The following is a 19,385-nucleotide window of genomic DNA, read 5'->3' as shown; positions in this document are numbered from 1 at the left end:
CCGCACCCAGAGCTTCAGAAGCTCTGAGCAGCTCCTGGTCTGCTTTGGAGGTCAGCAGAAGGGGAAGGCTGTCTCTAAGCAGAGGTTGGCCCACTGGATAGTGGACGCCATCGCCTTGGCTTACCATTCCCAAGGCGAGCCGTGCCCCCTGGGGGTGAGGGCCCACTCCACACGGAGTGTGGCCTCCTCCTATGCGTTGGCGCACGGCGCCTCTCTGGCAGACATTTGTCGAGCTGCGGGCTGGGCGACACCTAACACCTTTGCGAGGTTTTACAACCTCCGTGTAGAGCCAGTTTCCTCCCGTGTGTTGGGTAACAGGTAATTGGCGGGAAGGGCTGGCTGGGTGTCTCGCTTGCTGCGCCATTCCCCCTAACACGGGGATGTGAGCGCCTTCTTCTCCCAGTAGAGTTCCCCGGTTGGCGTACCCTGGTCGAGCATCCTCCAGCACCCTCGGCGTCAGACTTGGCGGAGCAGTCTGTCGCCAGGCCCAGTACTGGCGTTAGCATGCCCGGAGCCGGTCAGCCCCTGTACTGGGCTAGGTGTCCATATGGCTGGGTTCCCTACGGGTAATCCCATATGTGTATTCTTCCACGGTAAGGTTTCCCTCTTGGCAAACCCGTGTCTTCCCTTGACAGATCGCTCTGTCAGTCTCTTCTGGCAGCCGTTCCATCCCTACTCCAAGGTAGGACCTGCCTCAGAGACCCTTTCCATATGTAGTACTGCCCCCTGGGTCAGTCCATATCGGTATATCCACATGTCACCTCCCTACGGGTAGGATGTGGTCTCCGTAGCGACCTTTCCTAAAGGCTCGCTTCCCCATTGTCTTGCCAGCTGAAAGAACAAATAGGGAAGATTTGAAGCAATCTTTCACTGAAGGTTGAAATCCCTTCCATTTACTTTATGTGGGCGGAACAGCAGCATGGCCTTCTCCAGCAGCGATGTACTCACCCTTTGGCCCCTTCGGTACCAAGGTCAGTGAATTTGCGCTGGGGCTTTGGGAAGGTTACGACCTTAAGCGTAGCTTTTGTGGCACGCCAAGGCTCGTCAACAATTGCAGCGCCTCAGGGTTGTGACGAGGTTCAGGTTATGGCGTTTTCCATAGGACCCCATTTGTCGGTCGACATAACTCGTAGTGACCGACAGATAGGGAACGTCTCGGTTACGTACGTAACCCTCGTTCCCTGATGGAGGGAACGGAGACGTTATGTCCCCATGCCACAACCTTGAACCATTCGCTGTTGCCGGGACACGTTCTCGGCTCCTCAGCGTAAAACCTAATGAGTGGATGCACCTGTCGCCCTATTTATACCCGCTGGCACGGGGAGTGGCTCAGGTGTGTTAATCCACTTGCCAATTTCATTGGCGTTTTCTCTTAAAATCAGAGATGATTGGCCTCCCAAGTGAGACCCCATTTGTCGGTCGACATAACGTCTCCGTTCCCTCCATCAGGGAACGAGGGTTACGTACGTAACCGAGACGTTTTGCACTTAAAATTGACATCAAGTAGCCTGCTGTGGTGATAAAGCTGTGGTATTTTGTATTACAACACTCTTACAGGACCAAAAATTAAAGCAGAAATGTAATATATATATATATATATATATATATATATATATATATATATATATATATATAATTATTAATTAAACTTCTTATGGTTTTAAAAAGATTTATTATTAATGTAATTTTTCACTAGTAAATATCTAAATTGTATTCTGATGGAAACAAAATCAGCTGTAAAACACTGCATTCAAGGTAATTCTTAATTTGTGTTGCACATTTTTGTGTAACTAATATGATACTTTAATGCTAATATTATGAAAATTTTTGCAGGATAATGGAAATAAGTGCAAAAAATTAAGCCACAAGCCTGGATCTTACTTTACAAATAATTAGGCAACAACATAAAACATTTTTATTAGGGCATGTGTTGCTGACTTTGTATAACAAAATATTATTCCAAAATTTCAGTGGTTGGACTTGTATCATCATAATAATGATTTATCCAGTGAAAAGTTGTCTTCTCTGAATCAGGAGAGAAATATGCACAGATTTACAAACTAAAAGTTATAAACAAAAATGTTATTGGGTTTTGATGTGATTTTTTTTCACTGGAAAAAGTGTTATTAAGCATTATGTATTACGGGCATTTCAGCAAGATGATAGTTTAAAGTTGGATTTGTATTTAGTTTTTACAAACACCTTTATTTATTTATTTATTTTTTATTTCACTAGATGTTAACTGATGGACTTGTAGATTATATCATGCTTCATGTTTCAATAATTTTCATGTGGATTATTGTTTTGTTTTTATCAGCTGTTTGGACTCTCGTTCTGACGGCACCCATTCACTGCAGAGGATCCATTGGTGAGCAAGTCATGAAATGCTACATTTCTCCAAATCTCTTCTGATGAAAAAATAAACAAATTCATCTATATGATGTCCTGAAGGTGAGTAAATATTCAGCAATTTTTTTTATTTATTTCAAACTATTCCTTTATAGCACATCTGTTTTGACTTCTTTATGTCCATTTGACCCATGCAGTGATAATTTAGCAGATTCCCATATTTAACTGAAGTGGTTGCACTTGAAACCTTTCAGTGTGTATGTGGCCATTGGTCATCCAGCATGAATAATAAATGCATTACATATAGAAAGCCAACATAATCACTTTTAGCTCAATTAGTGGCTTATTTCCTTCACACTGATTATTTCCATTGTGATGTGGACCGTTTGTCTTGTGGTTTATTTCAGGTTCATTACAGACTATTTCTAACTTTTGTTTGCATCGCTAATGTTCTGTTACCCCCCTTGGGCCACCGTAGATGAGGAAAATCAGCACACCAACAAGAAAAGGAAAGTTCTGCTATCTCTCAAGAGGATGTGTGGTTCTACTTTCACTGTGTTCTTGCTGAGCTCTCGGTCTCTCATTTGAGTATGATTTCCAACTCTGGTATTCATCCAGATAATCCAGTGGCTTTGCTGTGATTAACACAAGAGTTCACCCAAAATGTGTTATTCCAAACCCTGTATGACTTGCTTTGTTCTGTGGAACACAAAAGAAGAAATGCTGAAGGTTTGTAATCAAAAATAGATGGGGTGAATTATTGCTTTAAGTTCATCTCTATAAAGTGAATCCCATCTTAGTTTGGATATTAAGCTGTTCATTTTCACATTTCATCACATACGCTCAGATCCCTTTATATCCCACAGCAAAATGAAAAACGTTAACCAAACTGCCAGATTCGTTTGGGGATCAACCTTTTATTAGTCGACAAGATTATCATGGAAAATCTTTTCTGGAGTGTCCCAACTGTGAGCACTCTGTAAAAAAAAAAAAAAAAAACAAATAGAAAAAAAGAAAAACAAATTTGTAAATACGTATAGTAAGGACAATATATTTATCTAATCAAATATAGTGAAATATCATCTCACAACTCTTCAACATAACTCTCCCTGCAAGACAGCTTGGTGCAGAGCGGCAACAATAACATATTGCTACCATACGGCTCATAATCATATAGAACTGCTCGTGGATCTTTATGAATATGATCATAACTGTTATTCTTTTAAGGGATCTCTTTAGATTGTCTTAGTCTCCCTGTAGTGCAGTATGTCTGCAATGCAGCAAAAATAAATCTAATGAAGAGAGAGCGTGCCCTGAAGACACCTTTCTAGTGCACTACGCTTAGGAGGTGAAAGAGCCACACTGTCAGTGCAGCAGGTGGTCCGGTCTCCCCCCATGCAGCATGCTAAATCAATCTTTGCTTCCACCGCAGCTAATTTGCACCTGATTCTGTCATTTCATTTGCTCTGGCTATCAGAAGCTCACGTCATGGGTGAGTACAGCAGAAAGCAAACGTGGTTCGTGGATTTCCATATTGCACCATTGCGAGAATGGAACACAAATAATCATCAATTTGCTTTTCTAGGTTAAACAAGATATGTGCAAACCTGACTAAAGGACTTTATTAACCAAATCAAAAAAAAAAAAAAAAAATCCCTGTAATACCCACAAATAAAAGTGATTTCTCATTTTATATATCTATATATTTTTTTATATATTTATACTCATAAGAATACGAAATCTTCACATTTGAATATTTTCGTAGTCAAAAAAACTCTGGGCCCTCCAGCGGTCGTTATTCATACTGTCATCTTCATTTTAAATTGGTTCATCCTCATGCACTCCCAGGATTTCTTCCAAACTGACCGGTGACGACATTGGACCAATGGAAATCACTCTCACACTTTATCTCAAACAAATTACACAAAAAAATGTAGTAAAAAAATGAAAATGGATTCCCATTCATTAGTTTGTGCACACTAACTGCTAAAATAAGTGAATCAGTAAATCATTAAAGTCAGCATAATTAATATTGATGATAATAAAATCATTTTGGCAATCTCTGGGTGTGTGGAGTTCTCTTTAAGAAGTCAATTCACTGTTTAAAAAAGCATAAAATAAAGAAACTGTTCGGAGTAGACGTGGAAACATATATACAACCGCGTATGAAGAGTTCGCTTTTTGCTCTTGATGTTTTATTTTTGTCCGGTCTTTGTTATACCAGTGTGTAGGACTTTGTGTAGGGATTGTTGCTCTGTTTTAAGTGTCCTCTGGAGTCCAGCAGTGATTCCTGGGAGGTGCTGATTTTGGCAGCCTGCGCCAAGTCCGTTCCGGCCTCTCTCTGTGGAAGCGTCGAGGCCGTGCCCGGCTGCCACTGCTGCACGTCCCTGCTGGTCGGCACCTCCATTGGCGTCGGCTCCAGCAAGGCGGGACGCTTCAGCGAGCGGGTCTTCTGTGGCTCCAAACAGGCCTGGCCCATTGCCCCCTCCCGAGATGCTCCCGACACACCCCTGTTCAAAAGAAAGTCCATCCGCAGGTATGGAGGCAGGTGTACGAGCTCCCCTCCTGCGGGATAAAGAATTCCAGATTGCTTTTGTGAAATCCTTTTGAAATGACTGAATTTTGCCCTCCAAAAAAAATAAAAAAAACTAACAAAGAGAAAAAAAACATTGCTGAAAAATGATGACCTTACGCTTTAGAGTGCATAAAATGTTAGCTTCACATTTTTTTATATTAACTCACTCAAGGTTATTAAGAAAAGTTCCAATTGGCTGAAATTGAGTTTAGAGTCCTTACTTCCCAGCGGTAGTCTCACCTGGTCTGTGGGCCTTGGGTACGGCCATGTTCATCACCCTGCAGACGTCCTGGGGTTTGGGTGGTGAGGCAGTGAACCTGCAGATGCCTGATTCTGACGGTGTACTGGAGGTCAGACTGTCCGTGTAATCGTTGGTGCCGGCGGTCATCTGCTCGGACGATGTGTCTGAGATGAAGCACTCTGTGATGGTGAACTTGGCGTGTCGTAGATGTTCCTCCATCTTGGCATGTTCATAGGCTCTGGCCAGCTCCTCATACGTAGAAGACGCGCTCTCAGTTGAGACCATACTGCTGCGAGCGCGGTCTGAACACAGTGGGTCAGAACTCATCAGTAACAACAGGCACTTCTAGCATGTATTAGCTTTGATATGATACTTGATATTATTTTGTTGCTGATATGAATTGACACTGTGATTTTGGTGATCATTTAAAATTATTTTTATTTATATTTAGTCATGGAGTATCTTCTGAGAAGAAATAAGAACAGAGATACACTATCGTTCGAAAGTTTGATGTTTTAAAAATGTTTTTGAAAGACATCTCATATGTTCACCAAGGCTGCATTTGTGTTAATTCAAAATATAACAGTATTATAGTGAAATATTATTGCAAGTTAAAATAATTGCTTTCTATTTTAATATAGTTTCAAATGTAGTTTATTCCTATGAAGGAAAAGCAGAAATTACTCCAGTCTTCAGTGTCACATGATCCTTTAGAAATCCTTTTAATATACTGAGATTTGGTGCTCAAGAAACATTTCTTAGTATTTTTGTGAAAAACATGATGCATTGTTTTTAGGATTATTTGACAAATATAAAGTAAAAAAAAAAAAACTTAATAAAAATAAATACTATATTTTTACCATTATATAAGTATTTTACAGTCACTTTTGAAAGTATTACTGTCTTAAAAAAAAAAAAAAAATCTTACTGACCCCAAATATGTGAACAGTATCGTATTTTAATAAAATGCTGATAGATTACTTAATTTTGCACATAATATTCTTTAGAGCTGTCTGTTAGAATAAATCTGTTCTGAATTTATTCTGAATGATTCGATTGCGTCCATAAATTTCATGGATGTCCCTGCATGCCATTTATATGCTTTAAAGTGGTTTAAATATGTAAACATTATTTTTATTTCTTTGTAGTTTTATATTCATGCGTAAAAAAATCTTTTTTTCTTTATTTTTTTTTAAAGCATGCACATAAATATTAAGAAATATACTAAATATTGTAAAAAGGCTGATAAGATAATTTTAATACCCAGCTGTAATGATGTGTCAGAAAGAACCTAACAAAAGCTTAAGATGTACGTACAGTATAGTGTATGCTGTTTGCTAGTGTAACAGACTGACCTGTGTCCTGTGACGGACTGACGCTATAGCTGTCGCTTTCTTTGTCCACTGAACCGGCCACTCTGGGCGTCCCCAGCCTCCAGTCCGTGCTGAGAGTGTGGACGGAGACGGGATGGTTGGGACGATTCAGCGTCCACTGACTGGCATAACGGTTACGGGCCGCAGGGCCAGCTTTAGCTGTCCGGCGAGAGGTGGGATCTGGGGGTGGTTCCGAAATGCTCGGTTAAACAGTATGATCAAACAGCCGCTCTCTTATATATGTGCTAAGAAGTTTCTTTCTTACTCGACAGACTGCTCTTGCTCGTCCCAGGTCGGACATCAGAGACGTCCACCAGTGGGCCGGTGGCCTGCGATAGAGACTGATAGTGGACAGAGTGAGTAACGGTAGCAGACTTCTGTTTGGCAGTTTCTCCGAAATCGTTATCCGTCAGTAGCACTGTTGATCTGTCGTCTAGCAGGGAAGGGAGAGATGGAACTATTAGAGACCTCTATAGCATCGTTCTTCCTCAGACAAATGTTTAGGTTTGAATGTGGTTCAGCGCACACGACTCACCCACTGTTTCCATGGTGTCTCTCTCTTCGATGAGCAGCTGCGCTCGGGGAATGTCGATGTGCATGCGGAGGGTCTGCTGTTGTTTGTTCATGGTATCTGAAGGCCTTGTGTTCTTACTGGAGGAGAACACAAACAAGCCTGTGAATAACATCTCCGCTTCTACAAGGTCAGCATGACATGTGAGTCATCAAAGGAATAGTGCATTATTTGCTCACCCACCTATAAGATTTTTTTTTTTTTTTTCCTTTGTGGAACACAAAATAAGATATGTTAAAGAATTTCCCAGCTGCAGTTTCAATATAATGTAAGAATATATGGTAACCAAGGACTGTTAAACAAAAGAGGACACAAAAGTCAATGTAAAAGCATCCTTAATCCAGAAAATCTTCTGAAGCAGCAGCCTTTTGTGGTTTATTCATCACACAGATCTATTTATTATTGAATCATTTACTGTCTGTATATGTTCAAAAAGCTGATTCTTATTGCTTTGCTTCAGAAGATTTGGAATATAGCAACTCCTTGATGGTGCTTTTTAATAAAATGCGGATAGAATTTGATTCGTTTGTGCATAATATATTCTTTAGAATTGTCTAATACAGTGAATCTGCTAAAAAAAAAAAAAGAAAACTGATTCAGAAGATTTGGAATGACCAAAGATTTGGAATATAGTGAGTCATATGACCTACTTGAAGCTTTTTTAATAAAATGCTAAAATAGTTTGAGTAATTGAGGTTAGATACATTTGTGCATAAGTATATCTTATTTATATTCCATTTACAGACAGTTTGGGAATTATTTGATGGTGATTTTTAACAAAATGCTGATAGAATTAGATTCATCTGTGCATAATATTCTTTAGATCTGTTGATTCGAAGAAACTGATTGAAATTGTGTTTTGTTTTAAGAAGATCTGGAATATAGTGAGTTGTATGAACTACTTGGTGCTTGCTTTTTAATACAGTGCTGAGTTAGAATCTTTTGCGCATGAACTATCCATTACGATGAATCTTTTCAATGAAACTGATTCTGTTTTGCTTTATAAGATGTGGCATATAGTGAGTCATATAAATGACTTAATGGTGCTTTTTGACAGAATGTTGAATTTGATTCACTTAAGTTTGATTCATTTGTGCATAATATGCTTTGGAACAGTTACAATGGATCTGTTTCAAAACACCGATTCTATTGTATGGCTTCAGAAGATTTGGAACAGTGACTCGTAAGAACTACTTTTAGGATACTTTTAGTCATTTTGCATCACTATGCTCTCAATAAGTGGAATAGAGCAGCTCAGAGATTATTCTAAATATCTTATTTTCTGCTGCATAAAAGAAAGAAGATTATATGGAATGAAAGAGGGCGAATAAATGACACATTTTGAATTTTGGGGTGTTTCTGCCTTTAAAAGCAAAACTGAAAATCATCAGGTTTACCTCATAAGCATTTCAGCCAAACTCTTTGCATCTGTGAAAAAAAAACAAATCAGCTTTAGTAACATGCACTGAAAATGGAAGTACTATCGAGTCATGAAGAATAAGGCTGATGTACATATATGTAACATATGCTCTCTGTATTTATGCCTACGAATCTACACCTTCTCTTTGAAAACACTGATTTGTCGTTAAAAGCTGTGAAAACCATCTGACCCCTGAGCCGCTTCAGCCTCTGCTCTCTCCTCCTCCTCCTCAGCACCATCAGCAGGACGAAGATCAGCACCATTCCCACCAAAATGCAAGAGATCGTCACCATCATCTTCATCCCCTTGTTGCCGGTATTTATCACTGGGTCCTTCACCGCCGTCTCCACCAGCGGTGCAATGGTGGCTTTTGAAAACACATTTAACATTTTAAAGCACAAACAAATAATTTGCATTTATTGTAAAGGTGATCCGTCAAACTCCGCTTACTGCCGTTGAAGTTCAAAGTAGCAAATTTGACACGTTTCTCAGCCAACCCTGCGCTGTTGTACACCTTCATCTGCAGTTCGTACCAAGTGGCTTCTTGCAGCTCCTGGAGGTTGAAGCTCTTCGTAAGAGACGTGCACTTCACCTTGGTCCAGACGGGGCTGTCCAATGGACGGTATTCCAGATTGAAGGAGGTGATTGGACAACCGCCATCATTCCAGCCAATCAGGTTGAGTTTGACACATGTTCCATTAATGCTATTAAACAGCTCTTGCTCTTTGGAGAACTGTGGCTCTGTGATGGGTAAAGACAATGAAGGAGAACAGGAAAGGTGTTTGTGATCACTACCTTGAACAATTCCCCACTATTATTTGAGAAATTGGGTTTCCAAAACAAAATGCACACCTTTCCCATGAGTCTTTGCTTCGATTATCTCACTGATTCGGCCTGGACCAACAGCATTCTGGGCTGTTAGCGTGAACTTGTACCAGGTGCCACAGTTGAGGTTCTCCAGACGGTAGGAACGCTCGCTAGGACTAATGGAAATACTTCCCCACTTCTCACTGTTGTCCGCTGAGTATTGCAGAATATATCCTGCATAAAGACAGACACAGAATTAATTCATAATAACAAATCTTTGTTTGGATTTCATATGATTCTTTAGGATTGACTGTCATTATTCAAGCAATGCAATTGGATCCATTTGTTCAGTGCACTTTATATCCAGCTCATCCACATCAGTTGCTATAGTAATGACTTCATCAGAGTTGTTTTCTTCCAAACCGAGCTGCTGTCAGTGTGACAATAGAGGACGGATGCATTGTAGATATTGCTGTATTTTATGCATTTAAATGTGTTGTGTCTGTAAGTACATACTTGTTTTTTTAGGTCCCACTTTTTGTTTTATTTTCTAATGCAGAATGAAATGCAGTTCACATTCTGACATCATGATATAAGGGATTTTACAGTATATTATGTACAATTGGTTTATATTCACATTATTGTTCAAAGGTTTGGGGGCGATAAGATATTTTAATGTTTTGAAGAAGTCTCTTCTGCTTACCAATGCTTTATCAATAGAATCAAAAATAGGGTAAAACAGTACTATTGTCAAACAATATTTCTTATTATTAAAATTTTAAATTTAAACTGCTTTATATGTTTATGGAAACCATGATTTTTTTTTTTTTTTTTTTTTTTACATTCTTTGATACTAATTTACTAAGTACTAATTTCTTTCAAAACAAAAATCTTACTGACCCCACACTTTTGAATAATATTTTTTTCTTTATTTTTATTTTTTTCTCATTATTCTGAATGTGATGGATACCAAACCAAAGGGCCAGATTATTTAAAACAAATAAATCAGTGCAAAATCAGATTCAGATTATGTAATAACAGAGTTTAAAACTAATTATCATGAAATTATAATTTAGGCTCTAAATTCACACAACACAACAGTAATCACATTAATAAAATTTTATATAAATGTAAAGGAATATATCACATTTGAATTAGATTTTAAACATCCTGTGATTCCTTGGACTGAGTTTCTATGTTTTTTTTTTTGTTCAGGCTACAAAAACTAAATGGATTTTAATAGAATATGCCAAAAAAATCAAGTTCAGTTGACAGACAGATCAGAGTTTTATTCTCTTTTTCTGTTCAGTTTTTCTCCAGCAGGAAAAACTGCTGAAGGTGGAAGCGGCTCACCTCTAATGGAGCTCCCACCGTTGTCTCCTGGTATCCAGGACACAGTAATGGATGTGGTGGTTGTCTTGGTCACAGTGAGTCGAGGTTGGTCAGGGGGGACTGAAGATGATATTTATATAGTGAGAAACACTGCGTAACACCTCAGAGGAAATGAAACCGACACAAAGAGGAGGCGATACAGAACGTGACCATCCTGCCCGACTCTCACACCTCACCTTGAACCTGAAGGTTCAGAATTATTTCGTCCGTTCCCCAGTTATTGCTGGCGACACACGTGTAATACCCAGAATCCTCTGCTTTCACAGTCTTAATGACGAAGCTGCCATTTCCATGGATACTGCGCCTTCCATCAATGACGGCAGGAGCCGGGCTCCCGCTGGCGAGAGACAGTGTGAATCGTCAATAAGAGGGGCAAGAGTTTGACATTTCCCAGCATTCCCCAGTGACTGATTCTACTCATAGGTATTCAGATGCTTGTGTTTGCTCTTAATTAAAGGCTAGAGCTGCACTGCAGTATGTTCTTCACTATAATACTGAACTCAGCATACGTTGTTAGCATGTTTGCCTTAAATCACATTCTCATTCTAATGTTAATATTGTTTTTGAGAGTGTATGTTCTATACATTCTTGTCTGTGCCAATGGAATGGGTTTATTTACCTCTCTTTCAGCCATTTAATGGCAGGAGGTGGGTCTCCGACCGCCCTGCAGGGTAAAACAACATCCCTCATCCATGGTGTTGTAACAGTCCCGCTGAAGGTGAGGATTTTGGCAGGAGCTGTTAAAAAAAAAAAAAAAAAAAAAAAAAAAAATTAAAAACAACAGCAACAACAATAAAACAAACAACAACAACAAAAAAACACCACAATTGAATATGTTTTTGATTTATGAATGCTGTTTTTGATTTATGAACACAATCAATGCAAATTACACAATCTTACACAACCTTTCATTGTCATTATTATTATTTTATTTTTTTAAGAAAAAATGTTCATTAAGTTTTATTAAACAGGGATGCAATAAATTGATCAAAAGTTACAGTAAAGACATGTATTAATGTTACAAAAGATTCCTCTTTCAAATAAATGTTCATTTGAACTTTTTATACACAAAATAATACTTAAAAAGTATCATAATTAACAAAATATTAAGTAGCTTAACTGTTTGCAACACTGATAATAATAACACTGAAGACTGGAGTAATGCATGCTAAAAAATCAGCTTTGCATCACAGAAATAAATACATTAACAAAATTATTTTATCAAAAAAAAAAAACAAAAAAAAACAAAAAAAAACATCTATTTTAAATTGTAATAATATTTCACACTATTATTGTATTGTAATTTTTTTTTTTACATTGTATCTCTGATCAAATAAATGCTGCCTCGATAAGCATAAGAGTCTTATAAAAAAAAAAAATCTTATTCACCCCAAACTTTACAACATTAGTGTATGCTGAATATTAGGTAACTAATAAATATGCTGTTTATTTTAAGAAGATGCTCATGGCCCAAAAGAACTCAAAATACAACTAATTACTCCAGAATGAGTGTTTCACAGAATGGCTGCATAAGAGGTTTAACTTAAAACATCCTCCTAAAACCGAAGACAGCTGCTTTGCTTCTGAAGAAGGTAATTGACTCAAACCTTTGGCCAGAGGTTCGACGGTGATGACATCACTGCTGTTCCCCCGGCCGGCCGCAGTCACCGCCATCACCCAGATACTGTACTTCTTGTTGCGACTGAGATTGTGAACCCGGTGCAGGAATTCATCTGGGGCCACTTCAAACTCACTGACCACCTGAATGAGACCCAAAATAAATGATCGATGGTTAGTGCTTGTGTCTTCCATGGGCTGACAACATCATCCTTAGCTCCACTGCACAGTACTGGCTCTGTGCTAAAATGCTTTGCACTTCCACATGCTGTTTAACACTGTCTTAATAGCCAGCCTGATATCTCTCCTGTTAGTACTGTATGAGAGCAGTTGGCTGAGTCTTACCGTGGGATACGAGCTGGAACAGAAGACTGTGTATTTCCTAATGACGCCATTCAGCTTCAGCGGAGGGAGCCAAGAAACATACACCACAGAGCTGGAGGCTGCAGCTGCCTTTACCCCGCCGGGTGGACCTGGCACTGCAGAAAAAAGATTCAGGCAGTTTGGAGAGATCTTTACTAACTTTTGAACAGATTCTCAAACAGAGGGACAGAATTTGACAGTAGTGTAGTTCCACAACAGAAGATCTTTTTTGCATGACTTCAATTGGTTGAAGAATGGATGTCGCTCAGACGTACCGTCCTCTTTGGTGCGGATGTAGATCTGGTCGCTGCGTACTCCGTCTCCTGCTCTGGTGAAGGCTAGCACCTGGATACTGTAGTTGGTGTATTTCTCCAGACCCTCCAGCTCCAGCTGGGCCTTCTGGGTAGTGACGTTTCTGATTTCCCCTAGTTCTGTATAAACAACAAGACTTTACAATCTTTCTTAATACTCACTGTCGAATATACATATAGTAAACACAATACTAAATAGATACAGTAAACACAATACTACTGAGTGACAGCCAATGAGATTTCTAAAATTAAGTGAACATTGATATTAATCAGTATATATGTTGTAAATAAAAAAAGGCTATGCAAAGGAATTGCAGATTATGGAGTTCACACTTGAGAAAAAACTCCTTAATTTTATTCAAAGCCCCCAATTAAAGGGTACTCCACCCCAAAAGGTAAATTTTGTCATTAATCACTTTATGACATAAGCTGCCTGCCCACGCTGATGTGGAGAGACACAGAGGAGACACATTGTTGAATAAAGTTGTTATTTTTGTTTTATTCGCATACAAACAGTATTCTCGTCACTTCATAATGTTACGTCGAGCAAGGTGGGAGCGTATTTACTGGTTTAAACAGGAAATATTCTAAATTAAAGGGAACTAACTTTCTTTAGAAAGATTTCATTGACATTTTTCCATGTTTTTTTTATTTTTTATATAATGCCTAATAAAATAAGTGTTTACCGCTGTGTTTCTGCTTTTTCAAAAGCGCCACCTAAAGTCAGAGAGTGAATTTGCATTTGAATTTGCATGTCTGCTGCTTTTGTTGATGTCAGTGTTGTGAATTGTAACGGTTTGATGGATATTAAATTCAGTCATGAAAACTCTTGGGATGGATTGTAAAATCTTTATTAATGTAAACAGAATTTGCATAGGTTTGGTCTTGGTCTGCTGCAGAGATAAATGCTCAGATGATAAAATTTAAAGGAAACATTCTGCTGCTGCTAAAGAGAGGAAGATCCCTGTAGCAGATTTAAGCAGGTGGTGCTGGGGAGGTGGTGGGCTAGGATGAGGGAGACATAGTATTCATAGTACATAGTACTGAATATGTCATGGTTATATAGGTAAACGGTAATGAGTATGTGAATCCAATTGGCTTGGACCCTTGAACCAATTAGAACGCAAGTAGATTTTCAGTTATTCATAGCAACTCGAATAATAAGGTATCTGGAATTATTTGATTGTTTGATTCATAGATTAAGTATTCCAAATGGTCTGCATACACACCAACAATGTTACCAACATTGTCCAAAATATTTTATTTTATGTTCAACAGAAGAAAGAAACACATATAGGTTTGGAACAACATTAGGTCACTCATTATTGGGTGAACTTTTGAGTTCGCTTTTGAGTTTGATGTATGATATGACTTCAGTAGCTTTTTAGCCAAAAATTTGTCATTGTATAGTTAAATAATGAACAATGTACACCCATGCAGGATATAGGGCAGACACTGAGACAATCTTGCAGGTTTGACATTTTTAATGTCTCCATTATATTTCCTGTTATCATTCCTTAAGCACTCTAGCTGCTGCTGCTGGATGGAAAAGAGCCGCTGTCTTTTGCTGCTCGGTGCTGAATTTTGTACCTGAGTTGCCTGGGCTGAATTCTGCTGCTTCATAATAAGGCAATTTATAAGCAAATAGCTCCTGGGAAGAGCCGGATCAACATAATGTGTGCTTTGAGTTTGTTCTACTGAGCACAAGTTGATCGAGAGCCATGAAGCAGCCAATTAAACAGGTGTGCAGAATGTGTTATGTTGCTCTCTGTTTGTGTGCTGCAGCACAGTGATCGATTAACTAATCTCACAGTCTAAATCTATCACTCATGAGAAGCATATTCAGACAACTGGCTGGCACAACACTTAAGAAAAGAGACTATTGCTGAATTGCAAAATACATGTACTATGTACAAAAAATATGCTAATGTGCTATGATTTGGGATGCACCATTAATCTGTCACACTATATAAGTATACACTATATAATATACCTTTTCAACTTGGAATTCTTCCTCTTCAAACCAAAATAAACTTAATACCAATATGCATAATGCCTATATGTGAATTTTGAAATTCAGTTCCTTTTGGCTTAAAAAAAAAAAGAATTCCCAGTTTGAAAGGTACATTCTGCCCCCTAGTGGTCCATGGATGCAAAATGTGTAAAATAATACTAATAATAGTGTTATATATAATAATATCTCTCTATAAGTTCTCACATTTATGATATATAATAATAATTAGTCTGTGTATAGACACATACCAATTATAAAAAGTAATAAAATATAATATCCTTAAGCATAATATAAGATGCTTCTAACTTGTGCTATTATGAAACAAATGCTATTTCAGGCACATTAAGCTCATTGGGGCCTGAGCTGTACCTCCGTCTGGTAGATTGGCCCAGTAGATGATACGGAAACCCTGTAGAACGCCGTTGAGAGCTTCCCTGGACAGAGTCTGCCAGGACAAAGAGATGCTTTCAGGAGAAGCAGCGGTGGCCACAACCTTTTCTGGGGCTCTGCTGGGTACTGAGAACACAAGAGAAATACAGAAAAATCATCTCATTTATAGCCTAATTACTCATTGGAACAGAATATTTACAGTAGGTGTGAAAGAAACTAAAATTTAACTGTACTGTACTGCACTGTAAGCATTTCCAGTAGCCACTAGTTGGCAGCAAATATTGCAAAGGCGTTTGGTGAATATCATGCTATTTTTGATGGTTAGTTTTTAAATTTAAGCTATAAAAACATTACATTGAAGGTCTAAAATTTGCTGCATCATGTGAATGATTACAATGGCTAACCATCTTCCATTGTTGTGGCCCGGACTTCACTGGAAGCAGGTCCCGGACCGGCACTGTTACTGGCCTGCACCACCACCTCATACTCTGTGAACTTCTTCAGGTTGTTGAGGCTCAGGGACTCTGTCTCTCCCGTGGCCTCCATGCTGATGCAGATGAACTGGTGACTGCCGTTTACGGAGTGCTCCCGATGGCACACCTGATACCCCCTGATCACGCCATTCTGGAGATGTTTCAGCGGTGCCTGCAGATCATGAAATGATGCTGCTTATAAACAAGACCTCAGTTATTGGCATGCACTCTTAACTGGCATTGATAATTCCATGATATAGTCACAATACCACCTGAAACCATACCTTCCATGTAACTTTTATGCTTTGGGATGACATGGCTTCCAGTGTCACATCTTGGGGTGGTCCTTCGGGATCTAGAGTGGTCAAACGAACACTCGGTTTAGCCTGGTCTGATATCTTCCATCATATTTCTTACAAACAGTAGCATCAGTGGTGATCAGTATCTCAATCACACTCCTGTCATGCCACCCTTGGACACCAGATGGCAGTATTGCAACACAATTCCTTCTGTGTTCAACAGGAAGTGAAACATTACTATACATTTATATTATTGTTCTATTAATAGGAAAGCACTTCAAAAACTGGCCTAATACATTTTAAACATAAGAAATAAGATAATAAGTAACATTCCCTGCTGAACATGAACATTAAGTCATTTTGATTTCTCATGACAGATCTGACTAGTATATCATACCTGCTTCATCGGTGGTTACGGTGAGCTCGTTGCTGGGTTCACTGTCGCCAATGTGGTTCTTGGCAAACATACGGATGTTGTAGGTGGACGATGGGTGAAGTTCTATGATGGTGGCCTGGTTTAGGGTAGGAGAAACATCTCTGGTCCTGCGAGCTCGTTCCCAAGTTTCTGTTTATAGGGAAAGAGATTACAACTGGTTGGGAAAATATCTAGATTTCATATATAAGCTGATTCGCTGTATTTCTTGTCATGTGAATCACACTTATGATATATATTCATGCCAAAACTAGACTTTATTGTCTAAGGTACTTGTTACTGTTGCTTGTATGGGTTTGGATCATGTACCCGTTTTATTTTTGCACTCAATATCGTAGCCGGTGATGGGACTGTTCCCATCGAATCCCATGGTCCAGCGGAGGGCGATGGTCCTCTCTTTCACCTCACGAATCTCCACTTTCGGAGGCTCTGGTGGTTCTGAGAATTCAACGATAAGGCGCTCAGATTCTCAGAGGCTTTGAACCCCCCCACCTCCCATCCCACCCACATTTAAACACCACATTTAAATCAGGAGATTTCCCTCAAGAGTCTCCTATAAAATGCTTAATAAATTCCCCTAATCTCCAGCCAAGCCCAGGCGATTTTCCGGTTGCTTACCCTGAACCGTTAACTGAAGGATGCCTCTGTCTTCACCATAGGAGTTAATGGCATGACAGGAGAAGAACCCAGAATCCTCTCTCATCGTTGGGTAGATCTGAAATCAGGAAAACAGTGTGTGAATGAACTATAAAAAAAAAATCCAATATTCATGTACTAAATGAGCCTGATCATCACTAACCATTCACAACAAACTTATGTAAAAAAAAAAAAAAAAAAAAAAATTGTTTAGATACCTGAAGGACCTTCTATACCTATGCAATAATGAAATAAATATTTTACAGAACTCGTATAAAAATAAAACTCACTGTTCGTATTGTCACATTGGTGTTGGTGTTTTTTTTTATTAATACTTTTATTATATTTGCATCAGTGCATCAGTGTAAAAAGTTGGACTGAGTGTGAAGGATTGTTTCATTTTGAAAAACGTGCATTGAAGAGGCCAAGCATGAAAGATGACAACGCACAAATGAAGAATCTGACCTGCAGGGTGGAGACGACCTCGTCGCCGACGTTCTTGACTGTGACCGTGTGCCGCCACATGTCTGGATTGATCATGTGTGACTGCTTCTCCTTCTCCACCTCCTTCTCCCATCTAACCATGATGGGCTTCTCACCATGCGCCTTGCAGCTCATCTCTATCTTCTCTCCTTTCGTTGCCAGTGAGTTGTTGGGATATGATGTTATCATGGCTGGAACTGAGAGAGAGAAAAGCATGATGACAAATGCCATCACTGCAGATCAATCCGAACAAGTTCTTCTTATGACATCAACGACTTTTAACTTACAGTACAATTGTGCAAATGCCATGTAATGTTTTGCAACAGCGAGGATCAGAACACTTTACTACTCCAGACAAGGTCAATGTTTTACAGATTTATGGCAATAGCAAGATTGAATGTGATGCTTTATGCAGTAGTACAGTTATTACTCCTCTTTCTTACTCTCTCACACACACACATGCACGTCCCGTTTCCTTACAGGCATTCACTGGGGGAGCGAATCGCCAGGCGGGTACACGGGAGCGCCGGTACAGTGTGTGATGTGATTGAGTGTGTCAGGTTGAAAGTCCCGACCGTTTACATGTCATCTCTTATTCACTCCAGCAATTCTCAGACCAATTTTTTGCTGTTGCTGTTTTTTTTTTGCCTGAATTAAAAAAAGGTTACATGTTTTTACATGTACTAAATACCTTTTTAATATAAATATATTTAGAATATTAAAACCACATTTTTAAAAATCAAAATAGATTTTTGTCTTTTGTCACAATTATATCAAGCAATATTGCAAGTGCTGCACATTTAACAAGGAATTTTTTATTTTATTTCATTAGATATATTCCCAATGTTTCTTTTTTTTAAATTCTTCCTCCAGGAAGTGACATCATTATTTTAGGGAAAACAACAGGACAAATATCAGTAGCGAACACCAGTTATTAACTAAGAAAACATATTTTAAAATCAGATTCTTTTTTAATTATTAACAATAACTGCTTTTGCCTTTTTGAAATAAACGGAACATTAAATAAAATAAACATTTTAAAGGAAAAAGAATACTACCTTTAAAACGTAAAAAATGTAAAATAAAAATGTTGTCTAAGCAACTAACTGAAGATTAACCTTAACTGTCACTCATATTTTTGAACATAGACTTTATAGTGCACGATCCAAACTTACATTTTTATAATTCATGAATGAAAACATTTTGTAACATGATATGTACAATTTACATGGTAATGCAATGTGTGATTTTAAAATGGCTTTTAAAGGATTAATTTTGACAGTTAAAGGGTTAAGAACTAAAATTACTAAAACCAAATAAATATTTGTAAAAACAAACAAACAAACAAAAAACATACAAATGTTAAATCTACAGAGATTAATATTAAAATATAACAACGTTAAAACTTAATAAAACTTGAACTAAATTTAATTGAAAAATGAAAATATAAAATCTAATTATATACATCATGATTCATTGTGTTTTTGTGATAAAAAAAAAAAAACCCCACATAAATAAACTGAGTGACCCTGGACCACAAATCCAGTCTTGAGTCGCCGGGGTATTTTTGAAGCAATAGCAAAAAATACATTGTATGAGTCAAAATTATAGATTTTTCTTTTATGCCAAAAATCATTA

General features: G+C 38.3%; 1 protein-coding gene across 2 annotated transcripts in view; it reads right to left on the bottom strand.

Annotated features, from left to right (window-relative positions):
• Positions 1-3,235: 3,235 nt before the first annotated feature.
• The window catches only part of LOC113054510 (Down syndrome cell adhesion molecule-like), a 76,923-nt gene continuing 60,773 nt past the window's right edge, over positions 3,236-19,385 (bottom strand). The window contains exons 12-33 of one of the 2 annotated variants that reach the window (XM_026220116.1): positions 17,730-17,944; positions 17,247-17,343; positions 16,938-17,066; positions 16,593-16,760; positions 16,181-16,251; positions 15,828-16,068; positions 15,403-15,549; positions 12,984-13,139; positions 12,691-12,824; positions 12,336-12,489; positions 11,348-11,465; positions 10,905-11,065; positions 10,690-10,788; positions 9,382-9,570; positions 8,980-9,270; positions 8,720-8,896; positions 8,507-8,537; positions 7,074-7,189; positions 6,804-6,995; positions 6,521-6,718; positions 5,165-5,467; positions 3,236-4,914 (exon numbers count right to left, since the gene is read on the bottom strand). In XM_026220116.1, coding sequence (XP_026075901.1) covers positions 4,565-4,914; positions 5,165-5,467; positions 6,521-6,718; positions 6,804-6,995; positions 7,074-7,189; positions 8,507-8,537; positions 8,720-8,896; positions 8,980-9,270; positions 9,382-9,570; positions 10,690-10,788; positions 10,905-11,065; positions 11,348-11,465; positions 12,336-12,489; positions 12,691-12,824; positions 12,984-13,139; positions 15,403-15,549; positions 15,828-16,068; positions 16,181-16,251; positions 16,593-16,760; positions 16,938-17,066; positions 17,247-17,343; positions 17,730-17,944 — 3,737 coding nt within the window. In that variant the 3' untranslated portion in view covers positions 3,236-4,564. The remainder of the gene's footprint in view (positions 4,915-5,164; positions 5,468-6,520; positions 6,719-6,803; positions 6,996-7,073; positions 7,190-8,506; positions 8,538-8,719; positions 8,897-8,979; positions 9,271-9,381; positions 9,571-10,689; positions 10,789-10,904; positions 11,066-11,347; positions 11,466-12,335; positions 12,490-12,690; positions 12,825-12,983; positions 13,140-15,402; positions 15,550-15,827; positions 16,069-16,180; positions 16,252-16,592; positions 16,761-16,937; positions 17,067-17,246; positions 17,344-17,729; positions 17,945-19,385) is intronic. The other variant, XM_026220117.1, reaches the window with a different exon arrangement.

The sequence above is a fragment of the Carassius auratus genome, chromosome 35 (genome assembly GCF_003368295.1).
Source record: "Carassius auratus strain Wakin chromosome 35, ASM336829v1, whole genome shotgun sequence".
In the NCBI taxonomy this organism is placed as follows: domain Eukaryota; kingdom Metazoa; phylum Chordata; class Actinopteri; order Cypriniformes; family Cyprinidae; genus Carassius; species Carassius auratus.
This window is presented reverse-complemented; position numbering and strand designations above follow the sequence as displayed.